Source organism: Mixophyes fleayi, chromosome 7, assembly GCF_038048845.1.
Source record: "Mixophyes fleayi isolate aMixFle1 chromosome 7, aMixFle1.hap1, whole genome shotgun sequence".
Lineage (NCBI taxonomy): Eukaryota > Metazoa > Chordata > Amphibia > Anura > Limnodynastidae > Mixophyes > Mixophyes fleayi.
Genome location: NC_134408.1, coordinates 67,092,001 through 67,117,226, shown reverse-complemented (window position 1 = coordinate 67,117,226; position 25,226 = coordinate 67,092,001). Strand labels below are relative to the sequence as shown.

At 37.6% G+C, this 25,226-nt stretch overlaps 1 protein-coding gene across 1 annotated transcript in view; it reads left to right on the top strand.

The window, feature by feature from the left end:
* Positions 1-23,262, top strand: part of DNAH7 (dynein axonemal heavy chain 7) — a 379,127-nt gene extending 355,865 nt beyond the window's left edge. Inside the window, 3 exon segments of the mRNA XM_075181345.1 lie at positions 5,826-6,003; positions 10,822-10,925; positions 22,873-23,262. Of these exon segments, the coding sequence (XP_075037446.1) occupies positions 5,826-6,003; positions 10,822-10,925; positions 22,873-23,079 (489 nt within the window). The 3' untranslated portion in view covers positions 23,080-23,262.
* The last annotated feature ends 1,964 nt before the right edge of the window (positions 23,263-25,226 follow it).

Sequence of the window (25,226 nt, the reverse complement as noted above, 5' to 3'; positions counted from 1 at the left end):
TTCAGGATACCCTCTTTTCTTAAATTTATCCAACATGTTGTTAGATTGGTTCCTAAAGTCTTGGTCATCGGAACAATTCCGTCTTAACCTACCTATTTGCCCTCTTGGTATGTTGTTTATCCATGGACGATAATGTCCACTCTCATAGTGTAGGTAATTACATACGTCTCTTGGTTTATTATAGTTTGAAGTTGTAACTTTACTTCCATTGGCCGTTACTGTAACGTCCAAGAAGTTAACAGTATCTTTATTAAAAGTGTAAGTAAACTTCAAATTGAAAGTATTATCATTAAGGAAATTCACAAATTCCACAACTGAATTAAGGTCACCTTTCCACGCGATAAATAGGTCGACCACATAGAACCAGGTTCGCGCCGAACCCGCCTCCTCATATAAGCTCCTCCTCCACTTGTCCCATATATAGGTTGGCAAAGCTCGGCGCGAACCTGGTCCCCATCGCCGTACCCAGAGTCTGTAGATAAAATCGATTTTCAAATAAAAAATAGTTGTGGGTTAGGATAAATCTAATGGAATTCAGAATGAAATCATCCATAGCTCTATCAAATTCATTATCTTGTTCCAAAGTTTTCCTAACAGCCTCCAGTCCCTTTTCGTGGGGTATATTTGTATACAGAGCTTGAACATCAAGCATCAGGAATCCATATTCTGGTTTCCATTCTAATTGATTCACTATATTTAGAAAATGGATAGTATCCTTTATATAGGAGGATAAATGTGGGACAAACTCCTGTAAATGATGATCCACATAATACGAGAGATTCGATGTAAGCGAGCTGATGCCCGATATTATGGGGCGTCCCGGGGGGGAGGTTAGGGACTTCTGGATTTTAGGGAGATGATAAAATATTGGGATCACTGGGTGTTCTATAAATAGAAAGAGATATTCATCTTTTGATATTATCTTTTTGTTTAAAGCCTGGAGCAACATGGTTTTTAGTTCTAATTGAAAATTATAAGTCGGATCTCCCCTTAACGGTGAGTAACATAGAGGATCCTCCAATTGTCTGTAGGCTTCCCTGATATATTGTTCCCGATCCATTATAACCACCCCTCCCCACTTATCAGCTGATCTAATCACTATTGAGGTATCATTTCTTAGTTCTTTAATTGCTACTCTCTCCTTCGGATGCAGATTGGAGTAGCACCTTGGAATGCCTATCTGAATGTTGTCTTCTGTGATTGATTCTTTTTCCTTTTTTCTATTTTTGCCATTACAAATTAACATAAAGTCTTGAAGTGTCTTGTTGTAAAAAATCGTAATAGCCGGACTTTTTTGGTTTAGAGGGTAAAAGCTCGAGTTCCGTTTCAATATGGAACTAGACCCTCCCTTCCAAGTTTTTTCTGAACATGTATTTATATCGAAAATGGGAATATTGTCAGTACTTTCTACTCTATTCTCTTTCCATAGAGTTTCAAGTATGTCTAGACTATCTAGATCGTTCCTATCCAAGGTGATCGGGGCTCCCTCTATTGAGTGTTTCTTCAAATCTTTGTTGGCTAAATACCTCTTTCTACACAAGGTTCTAACATATTTGTTTAATTCCACAAACGAGTCAAAGAGGTTCGGTTCCCTTGTTGGAGCAAAATTTAATCCCCTAGACAATAATTTAGACTGAAAGGGAGTAAGTTCTTTCTTAGAGAGATTAAATATACCTCTTGGTTCTACCTCACCCTCATCCTTCTTCCACTGTTCTCTCCGTCCTCTCTTTCCTCTGATTCTCTTCTTCTTTTCGGTGTTCTCTGATACAGTGCATGATACGGATTCTGATGTAAGTCCGTTTTCCATTCTGGGCTTTTCCCTAAAAAATGCGTGTCTTTAGATGATTCTAGTTCTCTTTGTTTGGGTCTAGCTCCTAGATCACGAACATGATTTTTCCCATTATCTATTCCCCTAGATGACTCATTTTGTCTGTAATTCTGATATCGTGGTCTTCTGGGGCTATACTTCCTGTACCTATTTCTATCATGTTCTCTATATTGATTGGTACTTCTCTGATGGAATGGCACCCTGTTGTCTCCACTGTTGACTTTCCATCCCTCTTTATATGGGATCCTGTTGGCCCTATATCAGTCTTTCCTGGTATCTCTAAACATGGTCTTAGCATCATGGTCAAAATGAGACAATGTCTTTTTATTGAATGTTCTAATTTGATCCAATTCATAATCAGTCCTATCCCTTTCTTGAAACTCCTTACTCTCCTTATAGGGATCTAGGCTTTTCTTGATGTTTTTTTATTTGTTCCGTAGTCTCTCTTACTTTATTATCTCTAAAGTCTACTAATAGCTTCATTAGTGACATAGAACACGTATCTAATATCTCGTTCCATTTGTTCTGGAGTCCTGGATTGTCATTAATGGAGAGGCTTTTAGTTATCCTCAAGCCCCTGGGGATACGTTTGTGATCTATATATTTCTGTAATGAGACACTGTCCCAGTCTACTGCCCCTTATATCTCTAACCTCCTCTCCATTCACACTCCCGCCTGCTCTCTGCGCTCGGCCAATGATCGCCGCCTCTCCTCCACTCTGATCACCTCTTCCCACTCTTGAATCCAAGACTTCTCCCGCGCTGCCCCCCTTCACTGGAACGACCTCCCTCGCTCCATCCGTCTCTCACCCAATCTGTGCTCCTTCAAGCGGGCACTTAAAACTCATCTGTTCCTTAAGGCCTAACAACCATCCACTTAACCTCTCATCTCTTCTGTTTCTCCCCTGGCCCCTTTTTTCTCTCATCTTTGCTTCATTGGATCCCTTCTGTGCCTGATTTGTTTACCCTCCCTTAGGATGTAAGCTTGTATGAGCAGGGCCCCTCTTCCCTCCTGTCTCCATACCTGTTCTTCCGCTCCGTCTCTACTGTATTTGCCTGCCCGGAGTTTCTGAAGTACTGGTACTTTGTGTTTATTGTTCTGTACTGTTTTACCCTGTATAGTCTACTGTTCGTACCGTATACGGCACTGCGAAAACCTTGTGGAGCCTTACAATTAAACGATAATAATAATAATAAAGTACACAACCCCCATGGTGTCACAAGTTATTTTGCCTCTAATCTTGTGGGTTTCCCTTGTGATGCTTGAGTGGAATTCCATTGTGGGTTTTGTTCCACTTTGTTTGGTTATTTTACAAGCTTGGCATCTAGTTATAAAAACCCTCTCTGTTCTCCTTTAGCCAGGTTTCTTGTTGACTCTTTCTGTCTATGGGAATACAACATTTCACAAGTTTGGTGTTAAGGGAATCTGATTTCCTATATATCATTTTGGGTTGCTAGGGAAAATACCCTGCAAAGTTTCATCCATAAGTAATACCTTCCAATGTTTTTGGATAATTCTCTCTAGCTCCTTGTGATTGTGACTATATTTGGTGATAAAGATGGATTCAAAATGGTTATTGGTATCCTTTTTGTTTTTGGGTGCGAGGAGAGTTTTTCCTGTCTATCTTCCTAACCTCCTCAAAAGCTTGCTCTATTGTTCTTTTTTCATAATCTTTTTCTATGAACCTTTCCCTCAAGATATTTGATTGTTCATCATATAGATCAAGGTTTGTACAATTCCGTCTTACTGAGTGAATTGTCCCTTTGGGATGTTACTAAGCCACCTATTCAGGTGATTGCTTGAAGCTGGAATAAAGGAATTGCAATCCACTGGCTGAAGAGTAGTCAGAGTTAGAGCAGTAGCTGAGCAGCTTGACGGTAAAGCAGATAAATAGAGAAAACAAGGATATAATTGCCAAGTTACAAAGTGTAGGGGGTATATTTACTAAACTGCTGGTTTGAAAAAGTGGAGATGTTGCCTATAGCAACAAATCAGATTCTAGCTGTCATTTTGTAGAATTAACTAAATAAATGATAACTAGGGGCCTGATTCATCAAGGTACGCAAACGCATACGCATCTGCTAAATGGGACTTGAGCTACGTAAAACACCACATACGCAGCGCAAACAGAGCAGATACGGCACTCAAAGTCAATTCAATCTCAAACTCTGACGCAAATATAACAGTTTGCGTCACTCAAAGTATGAAACACAGATGCGTATGCGTTTGCATACCTTGATGAATCAGCAGGTGAAGCCTGTTACTGGTAGGAAACAGAGGTTGTTCCATGTGTCATTTAGCTGTTCATTTCTTTACACTTACACCTAGCATTCACTCTAAAGAGAGACATGTTGGGGTGTTTTCTACACTAAGTGGATTTTCTCCCAAACACGTCTCTCCTTAGAGTGAATGCTAACCAATAGGGCCTGATTTGTTAAGGCATGCAAAAAGAATATAAAGTCCTTTCAGAATGCACAGAACCCCCGCCCCCCCCCCCAATTCATAGCATCTGTTAAAAATATAGACAAAATATTAAAGAAAAATTAAACTTTTTTTTCCATCCCCCTCCCCCCCATAAAATACATTTATTAGAATGTTATTAAAGTTTAGTGTACATAAATGTATTTTTACAGTTCCTGCTGATTCTAAACCCATGCTATTGCATGCATAGATGACTGGCATCACTATCACTCAGCACTTACTCCTGCCCTGAAGCAGGTGCAGATGATATGACAGAAAAACACACACCTTTGAGATGCCCAAAACTTGAATTGGGCACAGCTGCGTGTGCTCGCTCCTGGCATGCCTTTACGATACATTGATTATGTGCATACGCCAGTTTTCGTCCCCGTTCCACCTCTGAAATCTTAGGCTGTCATAAGGGTCCTTTTTCCTCGAACATGAATTGGATGTTCATGTGTTGACTGGCGTATGGTTTAGTTCTAGGCATGCGCAGAACAATTTTAAGCAAAATACGCCATGTATCGGCATTTACGTTCCTTAATAAGTCAGTCTCATAGCTGGGATGATTACAAACTATCTACATCTATGCTATTGGACAGCTGATCAAAAAAGAAAGCTAGATTCCCTACCACCACTTCCATGCCCTTACTAATATTACCATTTATCATACTTTGATCCCACATCTTTCCCTTGGGGCCCGTTCTAATTCACTTTAAATACTAGTTCTGACCTAGGTCTAATATGTATTTGGCATTCTATCAAGTTGATGTTTTTGTAAACACAAACACAAAAAGGCACCATATTGTACTGTTATGCTTTTGGTATAAGAACACCCCACTCATATCCCTTATTACCCTTAAACATTTTTCTTCACAAAATCTCATTAAGATATATAAAAATCAAAAAAAATTGTAACTTGAAAAAAGTAGGTGTTACTTCTATCACCACCACTAATTACAGCTACAGTAAAGTGGAGTGGGGCAAAACCTCCAGTGCAGTGTTTATCAGCAGACCTGCCAATACTTTTACAGACCTTACATTTATTTACACATAGTGATAATATAGAAATCTAAATAGCAGTGCACAGTACTGTTTTTTGCAATTTAGTTTTGCAAGGTAAAGGTGCTTGTTTTGCATTAATTCTTCCTCAGCAGGTGACATTCAATAAAGTCTGTGTTCACATGAATGTTTTTGATATTTTGTAATGCATTTTTTTTTTATTTACAACAAATAAGTTTTACAATTCTCCAAAGAAACAGGGAGAGTAATTGCTCTTTCAGTGTTATTTTTTCTGGGTTCACCTCATTTATCAGTTGGAGTACCACAAAGCTCAGTACTATGGTCCTTGCTCTTCTCTATCTGTGCCACCTCTCTTGAAAAACTGTAATAATGTAGATTATCGCATCAGCTTTTTCCATTATCTGCTATTTCTGAATTTCATGTGAGTTACAAACAATCACATATTGAAACAGGATGCAGTTAAAAGTTAGTGTCTCTCTGCAATAATCTATATACTTTTTTATATTTAACACAGGACTGGTATGAAAATGGAAACCCTCCAACTTTTTGGCTTTCAGGCTTTTTCTTCACACAAGCATTCTTAACAGGTGCTCAACAGAATTATGCCCGCAAGTACACAATTCCTATTGACCTGCTGGGATTCGACTTTGAGGTTCTAGAAGATAAGGAATACAAACATGCACCTGATGATGGTAAGAAACCGCTGCTTACTTATGTAATTATGTGAAAACTTCACAGTGTTCATTAGCTATATTATTGAATACCACCAATATACATAGAATTAGAAATCTGCATTCACATCTTCAAGAAATCATCCTCTGGGGTGCTCTACAATAGCTCCATTTTAACAGAAGCTGTTGTATATTCAAGATAGCACTCATTATTTTCATATATTCTCTTTATTTCAGTCCAATATATTACATGTTAGGTTGACATTTCGGTCCAATAATAGGACCCATGTCAAGATAATTGAAACATAGAAATTAAGAAGACAAATCTGTACAAAGACATGTAATTACCTGGCTTTTTATGGACCACCAGTCATCACCTGTAGCTTACACTGCATCAGGGAGGAAGGGGGGGTGTGTGTATTGATATAAGATACATAGAGCGGAAATGCGTGTATACACCTTCAATATCTATGAAATAATTCAAACAATATGCACCCTCCTAGCTGCAGCTCCAGGAAAAACAACTGCAGGTAGCGGTCTTCAGGCCTCCAGCTCCCACGTTTCTCTCACAGTTCTAGTCGAAAGCTGGCTGTGATTAGTCCTCCCATTCACATGCCACCTCTGACACCATTATTGTTGGATAGCAAAATTAATATAATAAGTAATAAATACAGTACTGTCAAAGGTTCATATAGCAGCCAACAGGTTCCGGCTGGTGGAGGTATATACAGTGTGTGTATCTATCTATCTATCTATCTTTATAGATATAGATATATTACACACACGCATGCATATACATTGATCCTCTGCACTCTTCAAACTGGGATGCAAAAAAAAAATGGTTGCCCACATTGTATAAACAAAAAAACATGGGTATTCTGCACTCACCAGATACAAAATGAATGTTGTTCGAACTGCTTTTCTTTATTAAAAACAATGAATGTTAGTTCCACATATTGCAATATATGTTAAACTGACCTAACATTAAAGTTTTCCCCTTTTGGCCAGTCTTAAATGATCAAATGCTATGCTTTGTTATGTGGTTTAAAGCTTACCTGCACACTACAAGTTCTGCACTTCATTTGGGGGCTGGTTTTAATATTTATTATATTCAATAGCATACATCTGGGACCCCAGGCCACCTCCCACCTCAGCAAGTAAATGCAGTATGTGAAATATTGTTTGTATACAGTATAATGAGGTCAGCAGACAGCATTAAAAAGGTCCTTAACAGGGATCTGATACGTAACACTTAGATGCATCCTCTTTGTGTATACAGTTCTCACTATAAAGCTGTACGTGCTGTCTCTAGTGCCAGGAAATCAACTGGCTATGAATCTGGACTCCCAGGCTGGGCATCTAGTGATGGTGGTGGACGCTGCCATCATTTGTGTGTGGCAGGACCCGTATGCACCTTGGTCCCTGTTTCAGCTGCAATCCCCACAACTATGGTTGCTACACCGCTGTGTTCCAGCTTCTGTCCGCTCTATGCCAACTATTGTTGATTATAACCTGCTATACAATAATGTGTAATCGTAGTGTAAGTCCTAGACCATCAGTTAGAGGTGAATGTGAGAAGCTGGAATTTGAGAATGCTGTGAATATAAAAGCTTACAGCCATAATTTGGGAGCAGTGCAGAGTAAACATGGGATAACCTGGGATAAATTACACTTTAAAGTTTTGAGACCCATAACGTTTAAGGTAGAGGGAGGACATTGTGGATTAGACAGCTGGGAGACAGGTGTCTAGATCTTCTTTCCTCACAAAACCTATTAGACCCTCTACAGTCAGATTTTCGTTCTCAACATTCTACAGATATTGCGTTGAATAAGCTGGTCAATGATTTGATCAGTGTTAAATCTAAAGGCCATTTCACTCTTCTAATTAATCTGGACCTTTCTGCTGCATTTCACACTGTTGACCACTCTCCTCTCATACAAATGCTACAATCCCTAGGTGTTCAAGACACTGTATTATCCTGGTTCTCATCCTACCTATCTAATTGCTCTTTCAGTGTTAGTTTATCTGTATCCACCTCCTTTATCTGTTGGCGTACCACAAGGCTCAGTATTATGTTCCCTGCTCTTCTCTATCTATACCACTTCTTTTGAAAAAAACTAATAAACCTCTTTGGATTTCAGTATCATCTCTATGCGGATAATAGGCAACTTTATCTATCCTCTACTGATCTCTCACCATCTGTGTTGTCACGCGTTACTGACGTTGACCATAAATCCCACCCCACAAGCTTGCTGCCTTAATGTGATCCTTGACTCAAACCTATCCTTGGTTCTCCACATCAACTATATATTTAAGTCATGTTACATACATCTAAAAACTATTCCAGAATATGCACATATCTCACACAAGACAATGCAAAAACTTCCTCAAATAAGACTCTCGCTTCCTACAATCTATTTTGCACGCATTATTTTCCTTGAAAATCATTTGTCCATTGCTGATACACTCTTGTCAGTCTCTACACTGGTTGCTTGACTTTCACCAAAGCCAATATAAAATACTTGTAACATACAAGGCCATCAACAGAACTGCACCAACATACATCTCCTCACTTATCTCCCAACTCATCTGCCCAAGATCTGCGTCTCCCATCCACACTAATTACACTCTTATTCCTGGTTACAGGACTTTTTATTCGGGCTGCATCCACTTTGAAAAATTTACCTCCCTCACACAATTAAACTTTCCTCTGGCCTGCAAGCGTCTCTGAAAACCTTGTTAGGCTAGCTTATAAAATTCCTCAACCACCCTCGTAACCTCCCTAGTGTACCCTATTACCACCCTTTACACAGTTCACACAAGACAAAAACCTTTGACCATCATTGCTATGTGACTGGATCATTGTCACGGGCACTAGGAGTCTTTGCCCAGGATATCACCAGATGATGTTCTTACCAGAGTAATATAGCTGGTACTATGGTCCTCTGGTAGCAGGGTGACAACGGAACAGGAGAATCAGCAGATGGTGAGAGAATGCTCAAGGAAAGTCTATGACTAGCAGCAACTGGTAATGACTTAGATGTATGAACACGAGGAACCAGATGGACAAGTAAACGTGAGGAGAGTCAGTGGTCTGCGTACAGCAAGTTGTACCACTGCTATAGTGAGGAGGAATGTCCAGGAGTAGTGAGGAGGTAGTGAAAGTCAGTGGTCTGCGTATAGCAAGTTGTACCACTGTCTATAGTGAAGGAATGGGTTCCAGGTGCAAGTAGGTAACAGGGAAGTCAGTGGTCTGCGTACAGCAAGTTGTACCACTGCTTAAGTGAGAGGATACTTAAAACTGGTGCCAATGGGAAACAGGAGTCAGTGGTCTGCGTTCAGCAAGTTGTACCACTGCTATATATATGTGAGGAGGGGCACGAGGAGATGTATGGAATACAGAGGATACACGGGGCACACGGAACTTGATCCCACGATGATAACCACAATACAATAATAACTGACAAGCACTGCTTGAAGTATACAAAGTCACTATAGAGATCCAGGTAATAGGAAACAAAGTCAATAGTAACAATAGCTTCAGTAGATGGAAGACTCCGGAGATGAACACAACACAGTCCAGACGGATATGCAACACAATAGCAAAGTCAATGGAAAGTATGCATACCGCGGTTCAGGAGAGCAGGCTGTCAAGGAGCAGTGCAGGAATACCTGAACGGCTGAACGCCGGCAGCAGGAGAGACCACTGGAGGATGGAAGCGGTAATCAGGTTGGTGCAGCGCATGAAAGGTAACCAGTAATCAAAGGAGCAATACTCAGGAAGCAGTAGTAAGTAAAACTGGAAACATGATGAACACGGGAGAGTTGAGGCTGTCTGGTATCTGGCAGTAGTAGCGGAGGCAGCGGAGGGGAGACACGCTGAACAAAGGAGAGTAGAGACGGTCTGGAATCCGGCAGTAGTAGCGAAGGCAGCGGAGGGGAGACACGCTGAACACAGGAGAGTAGAGACGGTCTGGAATCCGGCAGCAGTAGCAGATAGGAATCAGTGGAGAGCTGACACGCTGAACACAGGAGAGTTGAGGCGGTCTGGAATCCGGCAGCAGTAGCAGATAGGAATCAGTGGAGAGCTGACACGATGAACACAGGAGAGTTGAAGTGGTCTGGAAACCACAATTGTAGTAAACAGGAATCAGCTGGAGCTGAATACACGAGGAAACACAGGAACACCTTCAGAGGCTCATGGGGAATGAGACTCCAAGATCAGGCAACTAGGTAATGATCACAGGTGGTTTAAATAGGGAGGGTTGCCTGATCATCCAATTAATTAAAAGCAACAGGTACGGAAGGTTTCATAAGGGCTGCACATGCGCAGACCCTCAGGATGGCGGACGGCCACAGTTCCTGAACACAGGAGAAATGGCACTCACAGTCCGATGAGTGACAATCATATAGCGCACTAAGCAGCTTTTACCTTTGCAATCTTTGCAATTGGCTGGACCAATATGCAATATGTAGCACTTAACCTCATGTGTCAGACACCCACTTTCCCATAGATTGTAACCTTGTGAGCAGGTCTGTCTATTATTTTAGTACTGTGTTTGTTCCCAATTGTAAAGCGCTACGGAATTTGCTGGTGCTGTATAAATACATGATGATGAGAGGAAGAAGGTTCATAGGAGGAGGTGTTTTTAACATTTTCAACATAAAGATGGTACTAAAATCCAAAACAAATTTTTACAGTTCCAAGAATACAACTGTAAACATAGAACAATCTACTTTCAATGTGATATTGAAAATATTATTGTCAATGTGTGTGTTTCCTAATATAGAGTACAATTATAGTATATTTATATTAATCCCTATTAATTTAATCATAGGTGTGTATATTCATGGCTTGTACCTCGATGGCGCACGCTGGGACAGAAAGACAAAAAAATTAGGAGAATCTTACGCAAAGATCCTTTATGATACAGTTCCTGTGGTTAGTATCATGTTTAACTTAGTATATATGTTATTCTTTAAATGTGTAAAGTAGGATTTCTTTGCGTTGTATTTTTAGCCATAATTGCACTTTTGCGAGTGCTCAAACAAGACTACACCTCTATCTTCTGCACTCAAATATGGGTCAGAATAGTGGTCATATATTGTGATAGAATATTATAAACAGACATTGTATGTTATGGATGCCAATCTGTTACTACAAATGGCTAGGCTCTTGTGCTGGTTTTCTTCCCTGATTTCCACCACCCATGAAGTGTCCAAATGTAAGGTAATATTGGAAGGCTTTATAAAACAACGTTGAGTTAAAACAGAATCAAATCTATTTACATGTCAGTGTGTACCCAGGAAGACAAAAATAGAACATTGAACATATTATACAGGGTTGTTCTCTCCCCTCATGATCTCGCAGGTAACTGTACCTCCATTGTCTGCTCTCACCTGGATGTGATATGTGCATGGGTTTTGTCATAGCAATGCACTTCAAACAAAGTTCTTTCTCAAGCCCAACTTCTGCATGCAATTTACTAAATCTAGAAAGATAGGAGAGAAGTCTCTCAGTCTCTACAAATAAATGTATATTATAGCAAATCAATAAAAAGAACCAATCAAAGAAGTTTTACAAACTATGGGACCCATGGTATAACTACACTCCACACATAACCCAGGCACCTCATAAAACAGACAATGAACTGATCATCCCCAGGCTTGTTCTCTCTCCCCTCCACTTCCCCAAACAGCTGTCTAACACTCCCTCCCCTCGACTTCCCCCATCGTACCTATCCGCCCCATTCTTAACCTCCCCATACAACATATTACCTTAGCTCCTTAACTTAAGGTGTAGAGCAAAATAAAATCACTTAAACCTCCCCCAATTTTGATGGATCTGCAGTACATAATCAGAACACAGTCAATTGGCCAATTTACTCAAATTGTTATTTATTGATATATTCTTTAATGTTTACAGTCATAAATGTTCATATGTCTTTATGTATAAACAACTATCTTAAATGTATAATTTGTAACTACATGATCTGCATCCAACCATGTTTTGAAATATTATAAATAGAAATATATATTTAACAAATGGTTAAAACATCAGGGTATAGATACACTAATTGATTATGAATGTATTTACAGTGTATACCTAAACGGAAAAAAAAAAGGAATTCTGTAAAATTACAACACCATTATATCTAAATTACCCAAAATAAAACCAATGTAACAAATTGCTCCTTACTCCAGATATTATAATTAGCCTTCTGAATGGAGCCTTTTGTACATCTAAATATATGGGGGTTCACTCACAGGCATCAAGGCCACACCATAGTATTTCAATTTCTCGCTCCCGTACCATGAAGTTTATGCAGACCAAAAACGTACAGCACTGCGCTCAACTCTTAGTAGGCAAGAGCTGCAATAATACAAGGAATCCCTTCCTATAAATTTTACGTGTGATCATAGAATAATGCGCTCAGTTGTCTACAGGACCTGCTAGATACGATGGATATACTTAAAATAAAGCAGTTTAATGTGAGGATAAAATATACATTAAAAGGTACAAGTTAGTCACATTTATGATTAAAATATACAACATACATATCTACATGGCAATTGCAATAGGTTAATCAGAGGAATCATATACAAACAAGGACATAAATATAAGAATTGCATATGGACACGATTAAATGATATCGGGGATATTGTATGATTGGGCAACAGTCCCCTGATCATATGTCCATAAAGTTCCCCAACCAACGCACAGTGATAGATGCCCAATAATCCAGATCATACCAGTCAGTGGAAAACGGAGGTTAGTAATCAATTAACTCACTGCTCCTTGTTATGTCTGCTCCCAGATGTAATTCAACTGATGTGTGGAAATTCCAATGTTACTCAAAAGCTGGTACAATAAGGCATAGGATCCATGTGGAAGATGGAAGGCTGAGACGAGTGTAGCAGGATACGGTAGACAGCATGCATTTCACAGTGGAACGCAAGTTAGTTACTTCCTGTTTGTCATCAAATTAGGGGCGTACCCAACGCGTTTCAGCTGACAGGCAGATTTCCTCAGGGGGATGTGTCCACCATCACGGAGAGTGGATATTTATGCATGTCTTTGGCCAATCAGTGTGATTATCCATGGTAATTATGCACTATGGTAGAAGCTGAATATAACCATTTTTGTGGTTGTACTCATAAGCATATAAATAACAACATAGAACAATGGTGGCACAAATAAAAACCTATAAAATGCTAAACCATATCACTGAAATATATTACAGTGTCTTAATATAAAATCTATGTGACAAAGAAGTATTCACACAAATATGTATTATTGGAAAAGATTAAAAACCAGAATATATTAAACCGTAATATATGTATATAATGCAGGCAGCATATATTCTATATGAAATGATCATTATTTATACATTGTATATACATTATTTACTTAAAGATGCACATAATGCATGAGTGGCACACCGGCATATAGGTTATCTAATGAGCATCAGATAATATATAATGTAAAAAATGAATTAATGGAATAATTCTAAATCATCTAGGGGAGGATATTGTTCCCTATAAACACCGAAAGTACTGCATGTCAAAATTGTGATTATATATAAAAAAGGGGAGAAATACTTTGTATTGTGTATAAATTTACAGTGCTTAAGGAGATATAGATCATACAAATGTGTACAACATAGTATCCAGCTCTAAAACAATGACTCTAGATAATATAATATTCAGGTGCATGTAAATAATTAAATATGTATAACAAATTATGAGTATGGAATAGTTCTCCCTATAACTTAAATGGACCAATGTATTAACACCTATACCAATGGGTAGAGTTGGAACCAATCAGGAGAGAAGGATTATGATGCTCCTTAGACTGAATGGTATATATCTCTATAGGGTGAAAGGGTGAACCTCATATTTGACTGCATGAGGGACATGAGAGGGAAACAACACCGGCCCCGTCACTAAAAGATTGTCTCTGAAAAAAGGGGGGAAACAATCTACTACAAGCCTCCTACTGTACCAAATGTTCCCCGTTGGTTACCCATCATGGTACTGATCTGGCTCCACTCTGCTTGTTTTCCAAGGTCAGCAGTGGTTAGGCATTCCCAGGGTGGTATGACCATAGGTGGCTTGGAGATACCCCTTCCATAGAGACAATTGGACAAGTCACGGTGATACCACCATCCCACCCCCATAAAACCATGTCAAGTAGTGAGTCACATGTTTACTGTTGATCATAATGAGAGGTCAAGCTCAATATTGAGTCCTCGTGGTGCTAGGGTATTCAGATTGAAAATCATCCTAGCTTCCTGTCTATTGATGATTCTAATTATGTCTCCTTCTCTCCAATTGTTGTTTGTGCATTTAATACCCAGAAAACTGAGTCCTGTAGGGTCACAATTGTGTGTAACTTTAAAATGGTTAGATAAAAGATGTTTATTAAATCCATTTTTGATATTTCTAAGGTGTTCCCCTATCCGGATCTTTAATGGTCTAATGGTGCGGCAAACGTATTGTTTGCCACATAGACATTGTAGAAGATAAATTAAGTTTTTAGTACTACATGTGATAAATTCATTGATGGTGTATCTTTCATTGTTGTGGGATGAATGGAACTGATATTTTTTTTAGTTGTCATACATTTCAAAGTTTTACAATTGATATATTTAGCACAATAATAGAAACCTAGTATTTGGTTGGTACTGCTTAACCAATCAGGGTGAAGGGTACTTTCTTTAATATGGTTTGTGACTAGAACTTTTTTGATGTTCAGAGCCTTTCTAAAGACCACCTTTGGGTATTTGGGGAGTAGGGGACCTATAATGTCACCCTGTTGTACGATATGTCAATATTTGTTTAGTATGTGTTTTAGTTGTTGGGCTCCACTGGAGTAATCAGATACAAAATATACCTGATTGTTCACTTTAACATGCTCGTCAGATGTTTCTGACCTTTCTAACGATTTATATTTTAATAACTAGTCACGATCTGTGTTTTAATTTATTGAATGCTTCATCAATTAGATCTTTATCATAATTTTTTGCTTGAAATTGAGATTTCATCAATGTGCCCTGAGTGATGTAATCGTCTAATTCAGTACAATTGTGTCGGATTCTGGTGCACTGGCTAAATGGCATACTTCTGAGCCATTGTGGGTGATGATGGCTATCTGATAAAATGTAACTATTGACATCAACCATTTTTCTATATGTTTTGGTAGCTAATGTATTGTTTTGAACAAATATCTCTAGATCCAGAAATTCTATAACAGATTGACTGTAATTAGCTGTAAAATGCAGGCCATATTCATTTGTATTGGTGTAGGTTAAAAACTGATGAAGGGATGATTTTGATCCATCCTAAACTATAAGCACATCATCAATGTTTCTTTTCCAGAGCACTAGATTTTCCACCCAACCATTATGAGACCAGATAGTTTGATCTTCCCAATAACTCATGTGTAAGTTAGCATAGCTTGGGGCAAATTTAGTGCCCATAGCGGTGCCTTGTAGTTGATTATTATAGAACTTGTTATCGAACCAAAAATAGTTATATTTTAATATGAACTCAATGTTTGTGAGAATTAATTCTTTTTGGGTATTGGTCATGTTAGAATCTTGGTCCAGAAAATATTGCATGCTGTTGATGCCCAACTCATGTTTAATAACAGTGTATAATGAAGTCAAATCGCATGTGACTAACCAGAAATTCGTGTCCCAAACCATATCTTTCAAAATCTGTATTCAAGTATGCCTTCTATTGTTTTATATAAGGCTGTAGATAACTATCTATATAGTGTAAGAGGTTAGCAGTAATGTATCCGATCCCAGAAATTATCGGTCTTCCTGGAGGGTGTTCAGTTTTCTTATGAATTTTTGTAAGATAATAAATAACATGAATAATAGGATGAGAATTATATATGTATTGATATTAGTTTTTTGTAAGGATACCAAGGTCCCTGCCCTTAAATGAATTGTTTTCAATTCATTTGAAAAATCAACAGTCAGATTAGTACTAAGAAGCTGGTATGTGGATATATCGGATAATAATCTGTATGTTTCTCCAATGTAATTGTTGGGATTCAAAATTATTATGCCTCCACCCTTTTCCGCTGACCTGATGACAATATCTTTATATGCTTATAATCGTTTTAGTGCAGCCATTTCTGTTTGAGTTAAATTGATAGCTTTGTTTCTATGTTTGGTAATTCTATCAATCTCTCGTAGGACCATGGTTTCAAAGGTGTCTATTAGACTTCCCTTGACATGTCGGGGATAAAATGTTGATTCTGGTTTTAGATTAGTATGTATATAAGAATCATGATGTCTTGTGGTTTTGCGTTCTAATGGAGTTTTGGCAAAAAAAATCTTAAGGGTTAATTTCCTAACAAATTGTTGGACATATAGAAAGGTATTGAAATTGTTTAATGGTTTGGATTCAGAGACAATCGTTTAGTGACGGTGTTGTTTCCCTCTCATGTCCCTCATGCAGTCAAATATGAGGTCCACCCTTTCACCCTATAGAGATATATACCATTCAGTCTAAGGAGTATCATAATCCTTCTCTCCTGATTTCCAACTCTACCCATTGGTATAGGTGTTAATACATTGGTCCATTTAAGTTATAGGGAGAACTATTCCATACTCATAATTTGTTATACATATTTAATTATTTACATGCACCTGAATATTTTATTATCTAGAGTCATTGTTTTAGAGCTGGATACTATTTTGTACACATTTGTATGATGGTGTACAATTTATAGGATCTATGTCTCCTTAAGCACTGTAAATGTATAAACAATACAAAGTATTTCTCCCCTTTTTTTTTAATATAATCACAATTTTGACATGCAGTACTTTCGGTGTTTATAGGGAACAATATCCTCCCCTAGATGATTTAGAATTATTCCATTAATTCATTTTTTACATTATATATTATCTGACGCTCATTTGATAACCTATATGCTGGTGTGCCACTCATGCATTATGTGCATCTTTAAGTAAATAATGTATATACAATGTATACATAATGCTCATTTCATATAGAATATATGCTGCTTGCATTATATACATATATTAAGGTTTAATATATTCTGGTTTTTAATCTTTTCCAATAATACATATTTGTGTGAATACTTCTTTGTCACATAGATTTTATATTAAGACACTGTAATATATTTCAGTGATATGGTTTAGCATTTTATAGTTTTTTATTTGTGCCACCGTTGTTCTATATTATTTATATGCTTATGAGTATAACCACAACATTGGTTACATTCAGCTTCTACTATAGTGCATAATTACCATGGATAATCACACTGATTGGCCAAAGACATGCATAAATATCCACTCTCCATGATGGTGGACACAACCCCCTGAAGAAATCTGCCTGTCAGCTGAAACGCGTTGGGTACGCCCCTAATTTGATGACAAACAGGAAGTAACTAACGTGCGTTCCACTGTGAAATGCACGCTGTCTACCGTATCCTGCTACACTCGTCTCAGCCTTCCATCTTCCACATGGATCCTATGCCTTATCGTACCAGCTTTTGAGTAACATTGGAACTTCCACACATCAGTTGAATTACATCTGGGAGCAGACATAACAAGGATCAGTGAGTTAATCGATTACTAACCTCCGTTTTCCACTGACTGGTATGATCTGGATTATTGGGCATCTATCACTGTGCGTTGGTTGGGGAACCTTATGGACATATGATCAGGGGACTGTTGCCCAATCATACAATATCCCCGATATCACTTAATCTTCTCCATATACAATTCTTATATTTATGTCCTTGTTTGGTTATGATTCCTCTGATTAACCTATTGCAATTGCCATGTAGATATGTATGTTGTATATTTTAATCATAAATGTGACTAACTTGTTCCTTTTAATGTATATTTTATCCTCACATTAAACTGCTTTATTTTAAGTATATTCATCGTATCTAGCAGGTCCTGTAGGCAATTGAGCGCATTATTTTATGATCAAAGATACATAATTCTAGCTTATCTATAACAACTATATCTTTCAAAAATCCCGTAAATTAAAATACAGCACTAAACCCATTCAAGGTTAATCTGTTTAGGGAGTGTACTCAAAAGCCATTTCACTTTCTTAGTTCATTGAGCAGGTTACCCATTACCCATACCCAATTGAACTTGATGCTCATATGGTCATCTTTCTAGTATCCTGGACGTGTGGCCTGCTTATTGTAGCCCATACAGACATAACAAATATACAACATAATATTAGTCGCAATTGATTATTACTCTTGTATTATATTTAATTCCAGTACTAGAGGCAAAAATGTCCGTAGTCTTTTTTTCTTTTTCTTTTTTAGTATAGTGGAGGTTGTTGCTTGACATTTTGTGCCTTCTATGTATGACTTTGTTTTCTAGGGGAATTCCTTTGAGTATCATCTCAAAATTTGTTTAGGTTATGTTTTTTGTGTTTATTATAACTCATATGAAGTAGCATCTTGTATATATCTGTATATTTGGTATGTGGTCAAAAGTTTGTCTACCAAATGAATGTCTATCACATGGTTGACAGTATTATTAGGTCTACATTTCGATAATACTACAGTCTACATTTCAGTTAAGTCAAAAATGATTGGTACCTTTCAAAAGTAGTTAGAAAGTAGGTGATTCTACTTTACTTTGAAAGTGTAAATGATCTCGACAAAATGAAAACATGAGGTATTCGTTCATATTTTGATCAAAACATTTAAATCTGCATCCTATCGTCAAGGGCACCTCATTATCTGCAGGTCCTACACTGATCTATATGCTTTAAACACTATTAAAATGTAGTTAAAATCAGATGTACTCACCTCCCAGGTATAGTGGTTTACACATCTAGCAAGGGCTAGCTTGTAAGCCACACCCAAATGTGCCTTAAATAGGCTTGATGGACCACTGCTATGACAATAAGGCAATATTTTTGTTTTGTATACATATATGGGCATTTATATTGCCACGCAGCTGGTACCATATACAATATGGGATATACCGAGCGCAAGCTTATTGCCATACTTATTGAAACTGACCTTCAGACACAAACTACAACAGTTTCAACTTGCACCATCTGCCAACTCAATGAAAGGAACCTATATGGTAGTAGGTTGAGGATCGTTCCTCTGCTGAGAGAGATATAAGAAAGCCCAATTGGCGTTTGCCAAAACACACCTGAACAAGCCAAATTATTTCTGGGACAATGTCTTGGGGACAGATGAGACTAAATTAGAGCTTTTTGGCAGTTCAGTGTTGTTTTGGGGTTGCTGTGCTGCATCTGCCACTGGGTGCCTTGACCATATGCATGGCATCATGAAATCTGGAGATTATCAGGCCAGTTTGGAGTGCAATGTTGAAGTAAATTTTAGAAAGCTGGGTCTCTGTTTGGGATCATTATCCTGCTTGAAGACCCATGACCTTCAACGCACTTCAAAAAGCACCCAGGAATGGTTCAAGACAAGATGCTGAATTGTTCTGAAGTGGCCAGCAATGAGTGCAGATCTAAATCCCATAGACCACTTGTGGAGAGATCTGAAAGCAGCATTTTGGAGAAGGCACTCTTCAAATCTGGGCAGAATATGAGTGGTTTGCACAAGAAGAGTGGACCAAACGGCCATGTATGTATCAGACAATGCAGAATGTTGAATTACAGAGATTCTTGTAGTAAAATAAAACAAACAAAAAAACAAACCATAGATTACTAAAACATAGCATAGATGAATTCATCTATTCTTACACAGTCACTCCATGAAGTTCAGATGGGTCTACACAGATTTTATTTTGGTATGCGATATAATTATATATATCTTGTACCGTGTATCAGAAAAAGTAACTTGCACAGCAATTAAGATTATGTATTATTAGTAAAAGAATAACAATTTTTAGAGAGTCCATTTTAGGCAAACTACGAACAATTGGCAGAATATCAAGACTTAGAAAAACTATTTTCTGATAGCAAAGGTCAGGCTACAGCATACATTTGTCTGAGATATATTTCTATTATATATACCCTTTACATTATACTATCCTTATTGAACAAGATATTTCTCTTTTTATTATGTCACTCCTACCATGTAATCAACACTCACACCTAATATTGAATATTAAAGAAAAGCATACAGCTAACAAGAGGTTTGTGTGGAAAAGAGCAAAGTTGTTCAGGACTAGAAATGGCCTGTGCAGGGGAGACACAAATTAAATTTCACACGACTGCTATTGGATCCAAATGGCACTAGGTTAATAGCAGTGGCAGGCTGGGCTGGGGGGCATCTGCCCCCCAGGTCAGTCCTATAGTGGGCTAACTTGAGCTGAGTCACCTGCATTTTTTTTTCCTTTAAAATGTTCCTGTTAGGCTACTGAGTCTTCTTGCTACCCGGGATAAAATTTTCCAGCCTTCCCCTGGTTAACAGCCATAGTGTGCATGGGAGATTTATCAGAGCCTCCCCTTAATATTAGGTCTCATTAAAAGATTAAAATGTTGAAAGAAGTTTATCGTGACACTTGCACAGAACTGTATGTCCCAGAATGATGGTCATCCCTAGCTACGCCAGCCCCCCTCCTCAATATTGGTGTTCCCCACACCCTCTTTCTCTAAAATGAATTGTGTGCACGCAGATATGCTGTACCTGTGCGCACTGGTAGCATACCATAAAGTTTGCGATACACTTACAACTACAATATACACCTTTGATCTTGGGCCCTGTAACTATGACAAGTTTTGTATAAAGTACACATTTGGTGTAAACTTAAATTAAAAGCGCCGTTAGAACTTTAAATATAGAATTAGGTGGAATCCCAATGTTAACATATAATCAGTTTTCCTTATTTGGAATGCTCTGTTATCAGATCTTTAAAATGTCCACAATTCCATTAAGAGCCCAGTGCTTTTCTTCATTATACTACTACAATTAACCGGTTTGAAACAGGCAGCAGCGCTCAATGTCACTCCCTGTGTACTTCCCATTATTGTGAAACAGGCCACTGTAAGTAGTATAGAGTATAGCAACCATATACAGTTGAAGTTGACAGTTACAGTTGACTTTGGAATGCCTTGCTGTTTGGGAGAATGGTACTCCCCAGACCAGTGAAACCGTTAACTCCATTATATATTAAATTATACATTATGGGGTATTCTTCCTGGTTATGCTAAGAAGCCAGGAAAGCCAGCACCTCCTGTATTACTTTGTGAAAGATTGGGGACCAATCAAGCAGATATGGTCCTTCAGGAATTACCCCGAGATCTTGTGGTGCAAAGATCAAAGTTGCAAGCTAGAAAGTGTGACAAACACATGTGCAAAATAGTATGGATTTTTTAATCAAATATTTGCCATACATCTGTTAAAAATGCATTCATGAATCCGAATTCTGTGTGTCATATATGGAATATTATAAATTCTAAGTATATTAACACCCAACAAATAGCTTGCCATTCCTTCTGGTTTTTATAGTCACAGAACTTCTTGGTAGCTTTGGATATCCTTAGAATTTTCAGTAGGTGTGATGTGACAGTATGGGCTTGCTTTGCCATCTTGATGAGAGTTTACAGATTATTTGGGGCTTTAACTTTTTTCCAGTAACCTGCCATCACCAACCTCACCCACTGGTATCACTATGTCAAACACAGACTGCCAACTTTAGGAGAATAGTTGCTGCCACCTCCAGGCTCCTTCAAAAACACCTGGAACCGCTTGCTTCTGGGTGGTGTGTGCAGCACATAGGACATTAGTTGTAGGTCACAAGAATACAGCAGGTATAGACATCCTTGCTAAATAGTGATCTCTTAAAAGGTTCTTTTAAACAGCTCTATTAAGAGGTTTTATGTGTCTGTAAAATCTTGTGCAATTTTTGGGCTGCAAGACCCTTCTTTTATACAGAATATATATTTATATATATATTTTTATACCCCGATGACAGCATCCAGCCCAGGTTCACCCCCCCCCCCCCCTCCTTCCTGATCTACCACAAGGAATCAGTCTGCTTCTTGATTAACATTACACTCAGTAACAGAGGGATGCGTTTCTCCCCTTTCAGCACATACCAGGGTGGGCTCAGGCCTCACTCCACCAAGTTTGTGCTGGAGATTTTGGGCCTCATTTAAATTTAGGAGCAAACAATGGTGTAATGTAAGCTGTGCAAATTTTCTTTTTATGCAGGTAAAATGCTGCTTGTTTTTACATGTAACAGATATTTAGAGGAGATGTTGAACGCACCCAACTCCATATCTGACCACAAATAGACTTAAATTAGCCCATCCGCCCTCACTGCACAATATAGTTTGTAAATGTAAATGAGGTCCTCAGTCTGAATATCCTCTCCAAAACCAGACTTTGTACGTACAGTCTAGCTCCACCTACAAACAGAATTTGACTACAGGGGTTAGAGTTGAGCACAGCTGCTGTGCAAGTTCATTTTATATTTTTTAACCAAAACATTTGAAATCTCAATTGTACATTTTAATAGCATGCATCCCCAGCACAACATGGGTGGGATGGTTTAGGGACCTGGTCACAGGTACATGATCACATTATTGTCAAAACTTGTCAATGGACTCATTATTGTGAATTCTATAATATTTATGAATAATATGAAATGTAGTTGTGCTCATTCTCATTGTGTTGGAACTTTTCTGTGAACTTATTAGATAGATGTATGGTACACATTTACTAGGTTTCAATTTATGCGCCAAATCAATAGCCCTGGCTAAATCACAAAGTATGTTTGACACTGTTCAGCTGCTCTGTAGATACATCAATTACTGTGGCAGAGAGGTAGTTTCATGGGTTAACAGATTGCCTGAACAACATACACTACCCCCGCCCCACTCCACCAAAAAAAAAAAAAAAAACAACCATAAAAAAACCCCACTTCTTTGCTATGTTACAGATGTGGCTAAAACCTTGCAAGAGGACCGAAATCCCACAGCGGCCAAGTTACCTTGCGCCGGTTTACAAGACCAGTGAAAGAAGAGGAACATTATCCACTACTGGACACTCAACTAATTTTGTAATTGCAATGACTCTTCCCTCTGATATACCGCAGGAGCACTGGATAGGACGCGGTGTTGCTCTGTTGTGCCAACTTAACTCATAACACCACTTGGCCATGAAAAAAAAGTTGTTTTCTATTTTGTTGTCTAGTGGTTTAAAAACTATGAAAACAATTTTATCTACATGATTAAATAAAGACGTCAGTTCATTTTAAAGACTAATTTTATTTGATGTTTTACAATGAACATTGTACATATAACAATTTTGACAAATAAAAACTTCATAGGTTCAACATTGGGACAAATTATTTTTCATTATACAGTCAGATTTCTATAAGTAACTGCTTTAATAACAGACCATAATCACATTGAACAGACTTATTTGAAATGGAAAGCAGTGACTGTATTTAACATTTTTCCAAGTTTCGTAACTGCAGATAGGGTGTAATTTAAGCTACAATACGGTTTCAACCTAATGTCACACAGTGACAACATTGTAATACAAGTAACATAAATGACCTCCACATAAGTGAAGCAATGTTCATTTCAAGCTTATGGAATGTTGGGAGTCAGCACAGATTGTTACACAAACATGGGTAATCATGTAAACTGGAATACTGATTATCAGCAGTAATAACTGAAATACACATCATAAAAGGAAACATTTGTAATCAAGGTTTCACAACAGTGTGTATAGTATGATGCCCTGTATACAATTGATGCCAAATTTGAGAAATGGTGCCTTGAAACATATCCCCATTTGAAAATACAAAATCAGATCAAAATCAGAGATCTAACAAAAAATACTACAATGGCTAAAGCTGTATTTAATAAATAAAAGGTGTTTAAAAACTAGAGGAAAAAAAATGCAGAACTAAATCTCAAGGTTACTTCTGGACCTATTTTTTAATTCTTGCAGTCACAGGTAATATGTGGCCCTCTTGAATGTTGGAAGGCTGCACATACGCCCACTGAAGTATATCAGTTTGCCCATGACTTGAGTATATACATATAATGTATAAAACAGTCATGTAAGGAGTATACAATTGTTCAATGTAAAAATATAGCTGTTCGAATGTCACCTGGTAAATTAATGGGTTGCTTATGTGCAATTCCACCTCCACAAATTTTTTTTAATAAAAAACAAAAAACCCCTTTCTAAATATTTTTGCAAAAGTTTATGATCAATTTATGAAACAAATCAATATTTTCACCAAAATAATAAAAGCCACAGATTATCTCTCACCAACTTGTTTCACTGTTACTGATGGTGAGGGGGTGTGAATACTTATTAAATTTAGATTTACAATAATTAGAGCAGATATGGAATTAAAACATTGTATTTTAAATAAGGGTAGCTGAAGTTTAAGACAAAAAGAATGGATTCATGATAATTTATGTTATTGCTGAACATGTAGTGCTGGATTTATGTAGCAGCAAGAAAAATGTTTACATTTTTCAGTTCTATGGCATACTTTTATACATTTCCTAGCACAAACGACTTAAAAAAATATTTTCTTTCAAAGAGTTTTACCATTTCTGCTAAATGTAGTTTAAATCTTTTCAAATCCAATGCATCAAGCTTATCAACCATGTGCGAACAAACACTATAAAAAATACAGATGTACCTAAACAATGGTTAACAATAAGTATTCCCTAACATTTCAAATATATATCAAGGTCTGCCAAGGTACTGAAAAAAAACTTATTAATACATATATCTGGATATCAAATGAATGTGTGCAAAATGATCAAAAACTAAAAAAAAAAAAAGTAAAAAAAATGCAATGGGAATAACTTAGCATAGTTTACTTATATTTCTTTTAAAATATATCCTATGTTCCATTTTTTCCACTTGAGGCAAGAACATTATATGTCAGATATTTAGTTTATGTATTCAATGATTGTAAGTGAGTATTGCTACAGGGAAGAAGCATACAATTTGTTTTTAAGAAAAAAAACCTTGCCCACTTGTCACATGACTGTGAAGGTATTCATGAGTTGAGTAATTAATAATGCAGTTCAATTTCATGTTTTATTGGAGCCTGTTCCTCCCTTTGAATGTAGATTCCCTACTATTGTAAAAGTAAGTGTGATTCAACAGACTGTACAACTTTCAATGAACCAAAAGTACCAGCGAAATACAAGGAGCATCTCGGGTGTTTTAATTAACGCCAAAATGGCCAACTATAAAATTAGCTATACATATTGTTGCTCTGAGAACAACTATTTGACATATTTTTGCCAGACA